Source organism: Narcine bancroftii, chromosome 10 (assembly GCF_036971445.1).
Source record: "Narcine bancroftii isolate sNarBan1 chromosome 10, sNarBan1.hap1, whole genome shotgun sequence".
In the NCBI taxonomy this organism is placed as follows: domain Eukaryota; kingdom Metazoa; phylum Chordata; class Chondrichthyes; order Torpediniformes; family Narcinidae; genus Narcine; species Narcine bancroftii.
Window position 1 is genome coordinate 28,027,221 of NC_091478.1, and position 14,650 is coordinate 28,041,870.

A 14,650-nucleotide genomic window follows, 5' to 3' on the forward strand; every position below is an offset into this window, starting at 1 on the left:
GCACAGACGGGGACAGAGGGACGTATAGGGTAGAGCGACAGCCATGAGGTTGTTCTTGCTGGAAATGTGCTTGATAGCTGTCATGTACTCTGATATGAGCGGACATTTGCACGGGCTGCTAACCTGTGTGGGTCACTGAAGTCATCTTCCGGTATCTGTTCAAGAAATATCTGCTCAAACTGCAAGCAGGGCTTGTGGCCATCCATTAATGCCAACATATCATTCTAAAGGTTGGATGGTGTGCGGTCGCCCAGGCTGTCCATGTTGAACAGCTGTGCCGTTCTTCTTCTTTGGCTTGGCTTCGCGGACGAAGATTTATGGAGGGGTATGTCCACGTCTGCTGCAGGCTCGTTGGTGACTGACAAGTCCGATGTGGGACAGGCAGGCACGGTTGCAGCGGTTGCAAGGGAAAATTGGTTGGTTGGGGTTGGGTGTTGGGTTTTTCCTCCTTTGTCTTTTGTCAGTGAGGTGGGCTCTGCGGTCTTCTTCAAAGGAGGTTGCAGTCCGACGAACTGTGAGGCACCAAGATGCACGGTTGGAGGCGATATCAGCCCACTGGCTGTGGTCAATGTGGCAGGCACCAAGAGATTTCTTTAAGCAGTCCTTGTACCTCTTCTTTGGTGCGCCTCTGTCTCGGTGGCCAGTGGAGAGCTCGCCATATAACACGATCTTGGGAAGGCGATGGTCCTCCATTCTGGAGACGTGACCCACCCAGCGCAGTTGGATCTTCAGCAGCATGGATTTGATGCTTGTGGACTCTGCCAGCTTCTCTTCAATCTGAGGCTCCTGCAAGCTCACACCAAGACACAAGAGCATCTTGTCCGTGAACTACTCTTTGCAGACGATGCCGCTTTAGTTGCCCATTCAGAGCCAGCTCTCCAGCACATGACATCCTGTTTTGCGGAAACTGCCAAAATGTTTGGCCTGGAAGTCAGCCTGAAGAAAACTGAGGTCCTCCATCAGTCAGCTCCCCACCATGACTACCAGCCCCCCCACATCACCATCGGGCACACAAAACTCAAAACGGTCAACCAGTTTACCTTCCTCGTCTGCACCATTTCATCTGATGCAAGGATTGACAACGAGATAGACAACAGACTCGCCAAGGCAAATAGCGCCTTTGGAAGACTACACAAAAGAGTCTGGAAAAACAACCACCTGAAGAAACACACAAAGATCAGCGTATACAGAGCCATTGTCATACCCACGCTCCTGTTCGGCTCCGAATCATGGGTCCTCTACCGGCATCACCTACGGCTCCTAGAACGCTTCCATCAGCGCTGTCTCCGCTCCATCCTCAACATTCATTGGAATGTCTTCATCACCATCATCGAAGTACTTGAGCTGTGCCGTTCATTCGCGGCGGGAAAGGCTAAAGATGTGGATGAGGAGTGCCTCAATTGCCTCATTCCTGCTGGCGGCTGATGTAAGAATTTGATCATTTGTCTGACAGTCTCCTGGTCAAGTGAACTGACCATGTAGTTATATTTTGTGGAGTCTGCAGTAGTAATATTTTGTGGAGTCTGCAGAGACTTTCCTGACCTAAAACTGGGCCACAGTCTGTTCAAACCAGACTAGTGGCTGTGAGGTCCTAAAGGTCGGTAGCTTCAGCGAGACTGCATTCTGTGGGCTCGTGTTGTTCATTGTGGGGTCCAAAATGGCATTTTGGACCTTTGGCGTCATCACTGTGGTCTGTGCACTGTGCAGCAAATGAAAGAAAAACCACACAGAAGCTGTAAGTGAGCTGAACCAACCAAATGATTTTACTGGAACTCTCTGAGAGTTTATCAGCACAACCCCACGATCCTTTGTGGACCACCCCCACCTCACACCCCACCTCACCTTTCCACCGGGACCATTGTGATGTCAGCAAGTGCGAGCTTGCACCTTCGTGACCCAGTTCGCTTGTGGATCATTGCAAAAGTCTACAAAAGTCCATTATTGTCATGTGATACTACATTTAGAATGTAATATACATGAAATTCTTTTAACCATTGACTCCCATAAGGCAGATAGAGAGTTGCCATTTTGTCCAGCTCCCCTCAAAAAAACCTGCAGCATCTGGTGTTCCTAGGTAGTCTCCCCTTGAAGTATTGACCAGTCCTGAGCCTGCTTAGCTTCCGAGATCAGACAATCTCAGATAATCATTGAGCACAGGATTGTAGTGATAGATCACGGAGTGATTAGAAAGCAAGGATGAGATGATTTTTTTTCCCAGCTGGGTACCAGTGTGATTTAACAGGCCCTTTTATAGTGAAAATTAGCAATCTGTAAAGGCACGGTTCCTCTGCCTTTAACACGCTTCACTTACCTGCATAAAAGGTCCAAAAGAGGATTGGATGGTCCAACTAGCTCCAGATTCCTTCTACAGAAGGTTGTAGTGTCAGAGGTGAAGCGAAGTCACTTCATGTCCTGTGTAAAAGGATTGCCGCTGAGAAAGCAGCTCCAAAAAGAAAGGTAAGATGATTGACATTGCGCTGTCATAGAGTGGCCTATGGAGCTGTCGTCCCTCGCGCCAGAGCGATGGGGCTGTCGGGATGGAGCTGATAGAGGGAGATGGGAGGGGGGTGGGAAGGAGAGGAAGGGAGTGGGCAGTGGTGGGCTGTCAGGCAACAGGGAGGTCGCAGGGCGGCTGCTCCTGTCCTACACATCCCGCACCCTTTTGTCCTGGGAAACTGATGCGCTGCTCTGGGCTACATAAAAGGACTGTGTGATCCGCCTTTTCCATCCTCTGCATAAAAGGAAAATTCACCTTTTTTAAAAAAAAAAATCTTGAGCAGGTGACAACGCGACTTTTGTGCATAAAAGTTCCTCACAAGTGCAATGGTCAATCACTGAACTGGTTATGGTATGAATTAAGAGATAGGAGTTTTGGTAATTACTTTCAACACTTATTCCTCATCTGACATTTTGTAAGTTCCGTAAAGTAGGTGAGGTATAGATTAGCACCAACATCGAAGTACTCGAGCTGTGCCGTTCATTCGCGGCGGGAAAGGCTAAAGGTGTGGATGAGGAGTGCCTCAATTGTCTCATTTAAGATACCTATCAGATTTTTATCAAACAAGGGAAAAGCCAGATTGGACTAGATTAGAACTAGATAAAATAGGGGAGAAGATACCTGAACATATATTATATAAATGGGATGAAAAATTGGTACAACGTAGGAGTTCTCCAGTATTACATCATCTGCTCAATATTTGGAAGAAGATTCATGTAGAAAGGAATAAAACAAATTACCAATTACCAAAACTAATACTGACGCAAAATCAGTTACTCCCTTTTACAATAGATAACCTTTCCTTTAGAGAATGGGAGAAAAAATGGATCAAAAGAATAGAAAATTGTTTTTCAGGAAATAGATTATTATCCTTTGAACAAATGAAGGATAAATTTAATATAACTTAAGATACAGTGTTGGCATACTACCAACTGAGATCCTACTTGAAGGACAAATTAGGAAGCAGTCTGAGGTTACCAGAGGGAAGTAATTTTGAATATGTGATTACAGATACAATGATAATCAAAAAATTTATAACAAATATGTATATTAAACTGCAAGAAAAGGAGAATGAGGAAACAAATGGTAAAACTAAACAAAAATGGGAACAAGATTTAAATATAAAGATAAAGAAGGAAACACGAGGTTACGTATGATACAATATAACTGGATACACAGGCTATACATTACACCTCAAAAGTTAAATAAATGGGACCCAACAGTATCTGACAGATGTTTTCATTGTAAAAAAGAAATGGGAAAAACAATTCATGCAATCTGGACATGTGAGAAAGTAGAAAAATTTTGGGAAGATCTAAACCAGATATTAAATAAAATTACAGAAAACAATATACCAAAAAACCCAGAGATCTTCCTCCTAAGTAACATAAAAAACAAAGAATTTGGACTTCATTTGGATGGTGCACAAAAAAGATTTGTTAAGATAGCTCTAGCCGTAGCAAAAAAATGTATTATGTCAACCTGGAAATTAGAAGATAATTTGAGAATAAAACAATGGTATATAGAAATGAATAAATGTATTCCATTAGAAAAAAATAACATAATTTAAGAAATAATATTGAAATATTTGAACAAATATGTGAGCCATACATGAAACACAATAGAGAAAACCTACCGGGGACATCTACCACCTAAAATAACGAAAGGAGAAGGAAATTAAAAGAATTGACTCAGTGGAATTTCTTGTTTATTTTTATTGAATGACAACATTGTTTGACTGGTTTAATGTATCTTAGATTTTGTACTTTAAATGAATGGGGGGGAGGTAGGGAGGGTGGGATGGGAGGAGGTGGGGAGAAAATGACACTATATATTTGAAAAGGAAAATGTATGTATCTTGGTCAATGTAGTTTATGGTGTGAAAAAAAAAAAAAAAAAATTGCCTCATTCCTGCTGACGGCTGATGTAAGAATTTGATCATTTGTCCGACAGTCTCCTGGTCAAGCGAACTGACCATATAGTTATATTTTGTGGAGTCTGCAGTGATTTTCCTGACCTAAAACTGGGCCACAGTCTGTTCAAACCAGCCTAGTGGCTATGAGTCTTTTGGATATAGACTTAATAGATATGTTAGAAATTAAATTGAATATTAAATTCTTCTATCCAACTATGTTTGAAAGGTATTTAATTCTTGAATGAAAATCTAGATTTACATGTTCATTTCAGTATTGTCTTGCAATCCATAGAACCAAAAAAACATTGCAGCACAGAAACAGGCCCCTTTGGCCATTCTAGTCTGTGCTGAACCATTTTTTTTTGCCTAGTACCACTAACCTACACCCAGGCGATAACCCTCTATACCTCTTCCATCCATGTAACTCCAAATTCTTCTTTAATGTTTAAATTAAGCCTGCATTCATCACTTTGTTGGCAACTAAAGACTCTTGTAAATTTCTACGGGTGTACCCTGGAGAGCATTCTGACTGATTGCATCACTGACTGGCATGGAGGTACCAATACATAGGATAAGAAAAGACTACAGAGAGTTATAAACTTGGCCAGCGCTATCATGGGCATTAGTCTTCACTGCATTAAATTAATTAAAAAAAAATTTAGACAGCACAGTAACAGGTCATTTTGGCCCACGCGCCTGTGCTGCCCCAATTGCATCCAATTAACCTACAATCCTTGGGTACGTTTTGAAAGTTGGGAGGAAACCAGAGCCCCTGGGGATAACCTTATGTAGACACGGGGAGAATATAAATTCCTTACAGACAGCACGGGATTCGAACCCATGTCCTGATGGCTGCATTGTAACAGTGTTGTGCTAACTGCTATGCCAACTGTGCTGCCCCATTAGTGGTACAAGAGAAAGCCGTCTCTATCCTCAAGGATCCTCTCCACCTGGCTCACGCCCTCTTCATACTGCTACCATCAGGAGCCTGAAGACACCCAATGATACAAAAAACAGATTTTTGAATGGGCAATGAATCACAGACATTACCTCACTTTCTCTTTTGCACTAATTTATTTTTTTAAATATAATTTATAGCTGTGTTGCCACAAAACAACAAATTTTGTGACATGTTCATAAATTCTGATTACCATCCTTATTTTGCCCGGCCTTTATGAGTGACTTTTGAATGGTTTAGTAATCCCCTCAACAAAGAGCAGGCAACAAATGTTGGCCTAGCCAGTTTGAACCTGGCTCACATACATGATTAGAAATATTAAATGGCAGTTTTACTTTTATTTCCTGTTTAATAGCATGTTAAACTATTTGCATGTCATTATATATTTAAGCAACAAAATGAAATCTGTGCTTTTTGAAGTATTTGTTTTGGATACCAACTTTTTTTGGCAATCCTAATTTCCTAGGATTTTATGGACGACCATGGAGTATGGAACAGAGAAAGGAGCTGTTCAGAAGGTGAGTTTCATTATCTTATTACAGTTGTACTTTGAATCTGTCTCTAAACTGAATTAGCAACCCCTTGAATGTATTTAAGGTTCTACACAAAGCATTAGCCTCTCCCACAAAGAAAGTGTTGCAGTGTGATTTGCCACTGATTGAGGGAAAATACTTTTAGAACATAGGATAATATAGCTCAAGGACGTGCCTCTTGGCCCATGTGTCTACGGCAAGCATGATTCCAAATCAAACTAAAACTCTGCTGCTTGCATTTGATAGTTATCCCTTCATATTCGTGTCTGTCTAGAAAGCCTCTTTAATGTTCTTATCTGCTTCCACCACTTGGTTCTGAAATGAATTGGCTCTTATCTCAGGAAGGACCCAAACTCACTTCAGTTTGCTCACCTTCACAACAGGTCAATCAAAGGCAGATGCCATCTCGCTGGCCGTGCACTCTGTTAGATCACCTGAACCATAGGAACAGGCTGTTCATTCAATACCATCATGCATTCCATAGTTTAACTTATTTCCTCTCTCGTCATCCTATTTATAAAATGCCATGGGATTTTCTTGAATCCTACTTGTTCATTTTGTCCTTCCTGATGCTTTCCTGCAATATTTATATTCCTCCAGGATTTTTCTGATCATAGCTTCCTTATCTTATAGATGCCTTTTTTTTAATCTTATAGATGCTTTTTTTTTGACCAAGTTCATGGGCTCTCTCGACTCATCTTTGGCTGTGTATTGAGAAATAACAATGTTCACCTGTAGATCAGATTGAAGGTTTAGGGCTTTTGTTGGCTCCAACCTACTTTGTAAATTCCTAATATTGGCTTTTCTGTAATGATCTTAATCTGAGACTTGCATTTGTTTCTTTGGTTTTTTTTGTGCTTTATTTAGCCTATAATGTTATAGATTTATTCCTTTTATTTTTTTTACTATTTGTGGTAGGTATATTATTGCTGTTTTTAGTTTTTGTAGTGTATTATTCCAAAGTTCAGTTGCAGAAAGTAAATAATCTTGGTGCATTTGTAATTGTACAATATGTAAGACAATAAGACCATTGCAGTAAAAGTCCTTAAATCTGGACTACTTGAGGATTGGGTCATTTCGGATTCTTGGACAGTACTTTTAAAATTCAAATTTAAGGAGAATGGTGTATAGAGATGAGCTGGTAAATTTTGAGTTTTTATTAATAAATAATTTTTTTCATATAAAATACAAAGAACAAAACAACAGATAAACTTTGTTCGTTTCTGTGACTTCTGTGCATCAGTGGCACTCACATAAAAGCCTCCGAAATTTAAAAAGTTTGACAAATCTGGATTCTTGGACTTCCACTATTATTTAATAACTGATTTTAAATGATTACCTGTGATCTGTTCCAAACTGCCTCCATTTAGGCTGATCTTCCTCTTTCTCCATTTGAACTTGTTTGTGTTGGTTTTGCTTTGTGTATCAAGCATTTTAGATGCATTTTGTGAGGGGGCTTAATTTGCATCTTTGTCATTCCATTCTTCAACAGAATGCGCAAGTGGGGGTTGAACACTTACCTATATGCACCAAAGGATGATTATAAGCACAGAATGTTCTGGCGGGAGATGTATTCTGTTGAAGAAGCAGGTGAGCATTTGTCATAATTCTCTCTTCCAGTTGTACAGTTGATCTTGGCACATGGAATTCTATACTGATGGAGCCTCATCACAAGTTGAGCATGAGCCCAAATATTGGAAACAAATCTGCCAGGCAGTGGATTGTGTGTGCTGCCATTGTCCTGACTGTCTTCTCCTTCCACTCTACTATCTTCACTCGATTCCCATATTCTTTGATTTCCTTTTGTCCTTAAATCTATTTGGCTCAGTCCTGAATTTGAAGGGTTCTGGTCTGAGATATTGACATTTTTCTCCCTCGATCTCCAGAAGATTTTTTTTGCTCCAGGTTCCAGCATTAAAAGTCTCTTGTGTGTCCACTGAATTTTATTGCCATTTGCTGTTCAGCATTTTGGCAGAAAACTTCCTGCATTTGATTTTTAAAATCCACAAGCCAAGTCGTGTGAATGCTGAAATCTTAAACGAAAAATGATGGAAATAGTCTGACCCTGGTAACTATGGAGAGAATAGCATTCTGGTCAACAACATTTCATCAGGTCTTGGGAGCCCTTTTTCCTAGTTTTATGAAAGTATAATTGTTTGCAAGTGTTATTCCCTTTTCCACAGTTGCTGCCTAACATGAGTATTTCCAACAATTTATATTCTATTTCAGAAAGATGTTGGACTTTGATGTGTGGACTTTGATTAGTGTTTATTTATATTTTATGTTTTGGCTGTTGCTGCTATGGGTTGTGAATGTGACAGTTTCTCAAATGCAATGGAGAAACATGAAAGCTGCACATACTAGAATCTTGAGCAGTCAACTACTAACACTGCTGAGTGTGGGTCTAAGCTTGAGTCTCCTGTAGCCAACCATTTTAACTTTTTCCCCCCCCAATCCTTTTCCAACAGTGACATGTAGGTCCTTGGCCTTGCTCTTTGTCAGGTTAACACAAACATGAAGAACAACACATTCCTTCTGAACAGCCTTTAACCTAATGGCTTAAGCATTGATTTTTCTTATTTTGGGTAACACCCCACCCTTGTCTAATTCCTCTGCTTCCACCTACTCCCTCTGCCTCTTTTTTTAATTCACCTCTTCCAAATGGTTTCTCTTTTTCTCCACATCCTTCTGTCATATACTCTTGGCCTCTCACCAACTTCTTTCTCGTATACTTGTGCGCTCATGTGTGTGCTTTTCTACATAATTTTACCTATTGTATCTTGGTCTCGATAAGTGGGCCAGACATAAAACAACGGACTATTTCTACCCATGGGTGATGTCTGACCTGCTGACTTCCTCCAAAAATTATTTGTTTTCTTAAAAACAAAATTACCCTTGATATTTAAAAACACATTGTTAGCCTAGTGTGACCAATTACTTTTCAGGCTTCGGAAGGCAAGTATGACTATTAGAATGTGTCCTCTAATGTTAGTCCTAGTCATGCTATTACAAGCTCCTGTTTTAGTAAAATTCTCTTTTTCTCCACATCCTTCTGTCATATACTCTTGGCCTCTCACCAACTTCTTTCTCGTATACTTGTGCGCTCATGTGTGTGCTTTTCTACATAATTTTACCTATTGTATCTTGGTCTCGATAAGTGGGCCAGACATAAAACAACGGACTATTTCTACCCATGGGTGATGTCTGACCTGCTGACTTCCTCCAAAAATTATTTGTTTTCTTAAAAACAAAATTACCCTTGATATTTAAAAACACATTGTTAGCCTAGTGTGACCAATTACTTTTCAGGCTTCGGAAGGCAAGTATGACTATTAGAATGTGTCCTCTAATGTTAGTCCTAGTCATGCTATTACAAGCTCCTGTTTTAGTAAAATGGGATTATATCTGAAAGGGATATGTTGAGTGAGGAAATGGGTTTCCTCAAAGGCAAAGACTCTGAACACAGTTTTGATGAAGGGAAGGATTTTATTTACAGAAGGCAACTGATGCAGAACGCACACACCCAACACACACAATGAACTGGAATATACAACGATCAGGGAAAAATCACTACGATGGCCCACCACCCCTCGACTCAGTGCAGACATGGCTCTATGTTACAAGGGACACTAATTAAATGCTCCCAACCCTTTTAACAGTGCACATCTTACCAACAGTTTCTCCAGCACCCTTCCACATTTCTAGGCCTGGAGTGAAGCAGGGTGGTCCCAAGCTGGCAAAAGAGAGAGAACAAAGAGCACATGGCACCTTTTTAGTGCTGGAGAGACAAGCCCACATCATTTACTGGGGGCCAATAGCTCCGTGGCAGGAGGGGTTAATCTAATTACGACAGCCAATGGGTCAAGGCCAAGTACAGACAGGCTGGAGAGTGGAGTCCAGGTAATTGACATGTGGCCAACACCAAGGTGTGCACTAATGGGTGGGGTGGAACCAAACCTTGATTGGTAGCTGGTGTGACCTTCGACTAGGTAGGGGGCAGTGCTGTCACATGACAGCCACAGCCCTTCCCAATACAGGATAGAAAAGACAAGTCGCAGCCCAGCGATAATTCGATATGTTGGAAGAACTGAGGGAAGGCTTGTAATAGACTGTTCCAAATTTGATACATTTGCAAAGACATTGTGATTTTGCAAGGGAGAACCATGCTGACGGCTGAAGAGAAAACAGCTTTTTGAAGCAGCTCTTGTGGCCGGCCATTTTTGTGGAATTCAGAGCAATGACGGGCCTTTTCGGTGGAACATGGAATAGGCCCTTCACCTCACCTTGATCCATGTTGACCAAGTTGGTGTTGATAATGGTTGTAATCAGTTGTACTGTATGCATTAGTATAAGAGTGAAGCTATTGTTCACTTGAAAGTTGTTCACTAATTTGGAGATGAAGATCACAGTTTGGACTACCTCATTGAGTGCCAAGGCTTGGAGACCACCGATTAAAACCTACATTGGATCAAAACTCCAAGTGTATTCAACAGGAGGATTAGGATCCATTGGCAGAAGGATGTTCTTTTAATAAGATGCTATTGGATTTTAGTGACATTGCCAAACACAAATGCAAATTGGGTACTCTGTAAGACTATTCGTCTAAAGCCTGGAAGGAAAATGTAACTTACCCTTTCATTATTTGGGGGAAGTTGCTTTCATTACCAAGACAATAAATTTTGCTCTTCTGTCCCGAGAAGTGGTGGAGTGAAGAGCACTTTGTCTCAGTGTTTCATTTTGCTATCAGTATGTACATCCTGCCCAATTTGCCTGCTTTGAGGATTGGCTACTTTTGTGGTTTTTTTGGGTGATTTTCTTTACCATATTCCATTCCAAACCTTTTATTGACTTTTCCTGTTTCAGAGCAACTGATGCAACTAATTTCTGCTGCAAAAGAGCACAGTATTGAGTTTGTTTATGCCATATCGCCTGGACTGGACATCACTTTTTCAAATCAAAAGGAGGTTGCAACTCTTAAACGCAAATTGGATCAGGTGGGTATTTTCATGACATTTTCTGTCAGAATCTTTAAATAATATTAAGTAAAGCTATCTTCCCTGTACGTGCATGCCTTTTGTTCAGCTGAGGGTGGGTGTATTTGAAAACGATTTTTAACCTGTAGTACTGAACTTTTCCTTCCTATTTTACAGGTGTCCCAGTTTGGTTGCAAATCTTTTGCCCTGTTATTTGATGACATTGATCACAATATGTGCCCAGCAGATAAAGAGGTCTTCAGTTCATTTGCACACGCACAGCTCTCTGTTACCAATGAGATCTATCAGTATTTGGAAGAGCCAGAACACTTTTTATTCTGTCCAACGGGTGAGCATGCAGCACTAGGTCATACCATAATGCAGCCTGCTGCTAATGTTATCGTGCCTCTTGCATCTGGTAGTTACAAAAGTGTGATTGACTCGAGCACAAAACCAGTCATTCTGAAGGTGCAGAATTAACTCCCAGGGATCCAGCTGAGGAAATGCCAGATTCATTCTTTGAATTTTACATCTGTTCATTTTCTATGACTTAAAGGATAGCAAAGATTCAGAAGGCTGTTCCTATTAACGGACAGCAACACTTGTAAGATTTATTTAGTCATGTCTAAATGTATTGTGAAGAAAATATTTCTCAGTATTTTTCACAATTTATTTTGGGCTCTGTATGCTCAAAAATGCCACAAGAGATTTTAGGGCTCAAATCTCAAATGAGTTGGTCTATAATTCCTTTTTAATGATTGGAGTCTGTGTAGATAAGAGATTACAAGTAAATTCAGTATACAGTACAGGTAGACCCCAACTTACAATAGGACCCCTTGTCGTAAGTTGAAATCTTAAGTTGAAACAATACTGCACTCTACCTTTTTTATTTAAGTTTAATTTAAATGCTGAAAATTTTTATTACAACATAATTTAAACTGTAAAAAAAAAATTACTGCAAAGCACACTACTGTTATTAAATTTAAATTTTACTTAGATGCTGAATTTTACATGATGGCTGGCTATACAATGTACTCGTGCCTGCTAGCGTATGCTGATCACTACTCTCATGCAGTGCTGCAATTGCCCTACATTAGGAGAGAGTACCATAATTGCGTCTATGCACTGTGTATCGCAAGTGCAGGGAAACATTGTATCTTGAAACTGGAAGTCCTGGATTATGACCATGATAATTGCGAAATATCGCAAGTCAGGGCGTTGCAAATCAGGGTCTAGCTGTACACTTTATTGAGACCCCAAATGAGACTTCATTTGTTTAGATAAATGTCCAAAGCAAATTGGGTTGGCATCCAACAGGCAAGACTTTGCATCTTTTATCCTGATATGAGCATGTCCTTTTGATGTTTGTTGAGCACATCATCTTGTGCACACTTGAGAGCATTAGTGGTGGAATTTACTTTTTAAAAATTTTGTACAGAATACTGTGGAACGTTTTGCTACCCCAATGTTGCCCATTCCCCGTATCTCAGGACTGTTGGAGAAAAACTTCTTCCTGGCATTGATGTGTTGTGGACAGGTGAGCTTGTACATTTGGTTTCTCATAATCATTGTCATGTGTTTTCTTATTTGTGACTTCTCTGCGATAGAATGGGTTTTCAAATGGCCCTATGTGGAATTGTCTCTGTTCCTAATGTATGCTATTAACCTATTTACTCATTTAATCATTCCAAAGCCAGGCTCATGTATCTTATCTTTTTTCCATTTGCCCTTAAATCAAATTTTGGGAAAAGTTTGATTTACCTGTCTAGTTTTACCGTTCCTCTCTTGTAGGATGTATGCCTATTCATGACGATGCATTTTGTACTTGTATTCTATCCAACATTTCATCATGTATGTGCTCTAATCCTGTGATGAAATGTTTTGTAGGGAAGAATATTTTATACAAGGTATTCTCTGAAATTGAAGCATGGTTTTGAGTTTGAGGACAGTCAGGATTCCACACTTTCTTGGCTGAGAAAAATTAAGCCACTTTTAACTCATTTCCTACTTTGTTGCTTTGGTGTTTGTCTTTATAAACTTCTTTAGTTATAAGATGAATCTATTTTAATAACATTTTGGACATTGAGATGTTGGTAAAATTCCTTGAAGTCAATTTATCAATAGGGTAAAATACATGTGAAATTAAGCTTTCCTTGATCTGTAGGTCCAAAAGTAGTGTCCAAAGATATCTCTGTGGAATCCATTGAGGAAGTAACTAAAATATTGAAGAGGTCTCCCCTCATCTGGGACAATCTACATGCCAATGATTATGATCAAAAGCGCCTCTTCCTTGGACCTTACAAAGGACGGTCAACGGAACTCATTCCACGGCTGAAAGGAGTATTGACAAACCCGAACTGTGAATTTGAAGGGAATTTTGTCGCAATTCACACGCTAGCTACGTGGTACAAATCCAACATGAATGGTGTGAGGAAGGACGTTGTAATGAGTAAGTGTGAGACTTTTCTGCCGAAATCTGAAGCGCTAACTTGTAAAATCTTTTCCAACTGAGGCAACAAGAAGCAAACTTAGTGTTTATAAACATATTCAGTTATTTCAGAATTAGTTTTATTGTTGTGAACATGTATCTTGAAATTTGTTGTTTTACAGCAGCAGCGTTGTGCAGAATAAAGTGCAAAAATTGGACTTGCTCTATGGACTTGATAGTAAAGCCTCAGGGATCCGTGTTGGGACCATTGTTGTTTGTTGTCTACATCGATGATCTGGATGATAATGTGGTAAATTGGATCTGCAAGTTTGCTGAAAGGAGGTATTGTGGACAGTGAGGAAGATTTTCAAAGCTTGCAGAGGGATCTGGACCAACTGGGAGAATGGGCCAAAAAATGGCAGATGGCGTTTAATGCAAACAAGTGTGAGGTGATGTATTTTAGAAGGGCAAACCAAGATAGGACATACACAGTAAATCATAGAGCACTGAGGAGTGCAGGAAGCAGAGAGATCTGAGAACAGAGATACATTGTTCCCTGAAGGTGGTGTTGCAAGTGAACAGGGTTGTAAAGAAAGCTTTTGGCATCTTAGCTTTTATAAATCACAGTACTGAGTAGAGGAGTTGGGATGTTTAGACATTGGTGAGGCCAAATTTGGAAAATTGTGCGCATTTCTGTTTGCCTAACTACAGGATGTCAAGATTGAAAAAGTGCAGAGAAAATTTACTAGGATGATGTTGGGTCTTTAGGAGTTGTGTAACAGGGAAAGATTAAACAGGTTAGGACTTTATTCCTTGGAGTGAAGAAGAATGAGGGGAGATTTGATAGGTTTACATGATTATGAGAGGTATAAACAGAGTGGATACAAGTAGGCTTTTTCCACTTAGATTGTGGAGATAATAAAGAGAAGCCATAGTTTTAAGATGAAAGGGGAAAGGTTTAGGAGAACATTAAAGATAGGTTCTTCACTCAGAGTGGTGGGATTGTGGAATGAGCTGCCATCTGATGTGGTGAATGCAGGCTCGATCTTGTGTTTTAAGAATAAATTGGATAGATACATTCCTTTGCTTTATGTTACTATATATCCTTGTATATGTAAAATTCTTTGGGGGTGGAGGGTTTAGGAAGGGAGGGAAGGGGAGAGGGATTATAACCATCATGCAAATGCTCTTAAATTTCTTATTGTTTCATATAATTAATTAATTGCATGTATAGAGGCAGCTTTCTTTAGACTCTGGTTCTTGTAGATGTCCTGATTGTGTGAAGACTGATGCCCATAATGGCACTGGCCAAGCTCACAACTCTGTAGCTTTTTTTCCTGTCCTGT

The 14,650-nt window shown here is 40.0% G+C and overlaps 1 protein-coding gene across 4 annotated transcripts in view; it reads left to right on the forward strand.

Annotated features, from left to right (window-relative positions):
* oga (O-GlcNAcase) overlaps nt 1–14,650 on the forward strand; it is a 67,762-nt gene that overhangs the window by 13,010 nt on the left and 40,102 nt on the right. For 3 of the 4 annotated variants that reach the window (XM_069900365.1, XM_069900362.1, XM_069900363.1), the window contains exons 2-7: nt 5,837–5,888; nt 7,396–7,493; nt 10,767–10,897; nt 11,054–11,225; nt 12,315–12,413; nt 13,041–13,325. In XM_069900365.1, the coding sequence (XP_069756466.1) occupies nt 5,837–5,888; nt 7,396–7,493; nt 10,767–10,897; nt 11,054–11,225; nt 12,315–12,413; nt 13,041–13,325 (837 nt within the window). The remainder of the gene's footprint in view (nt 1–5,836; nt 5,889–7,395; nt 7,494–10,766; nt 10,898–11,053; nt 11,226–12,314; nt 12,414–13,040; nt 13,326–14,650) is intronic. The other variant, XM_069900364.1, reaches the window with a different exon arrangement.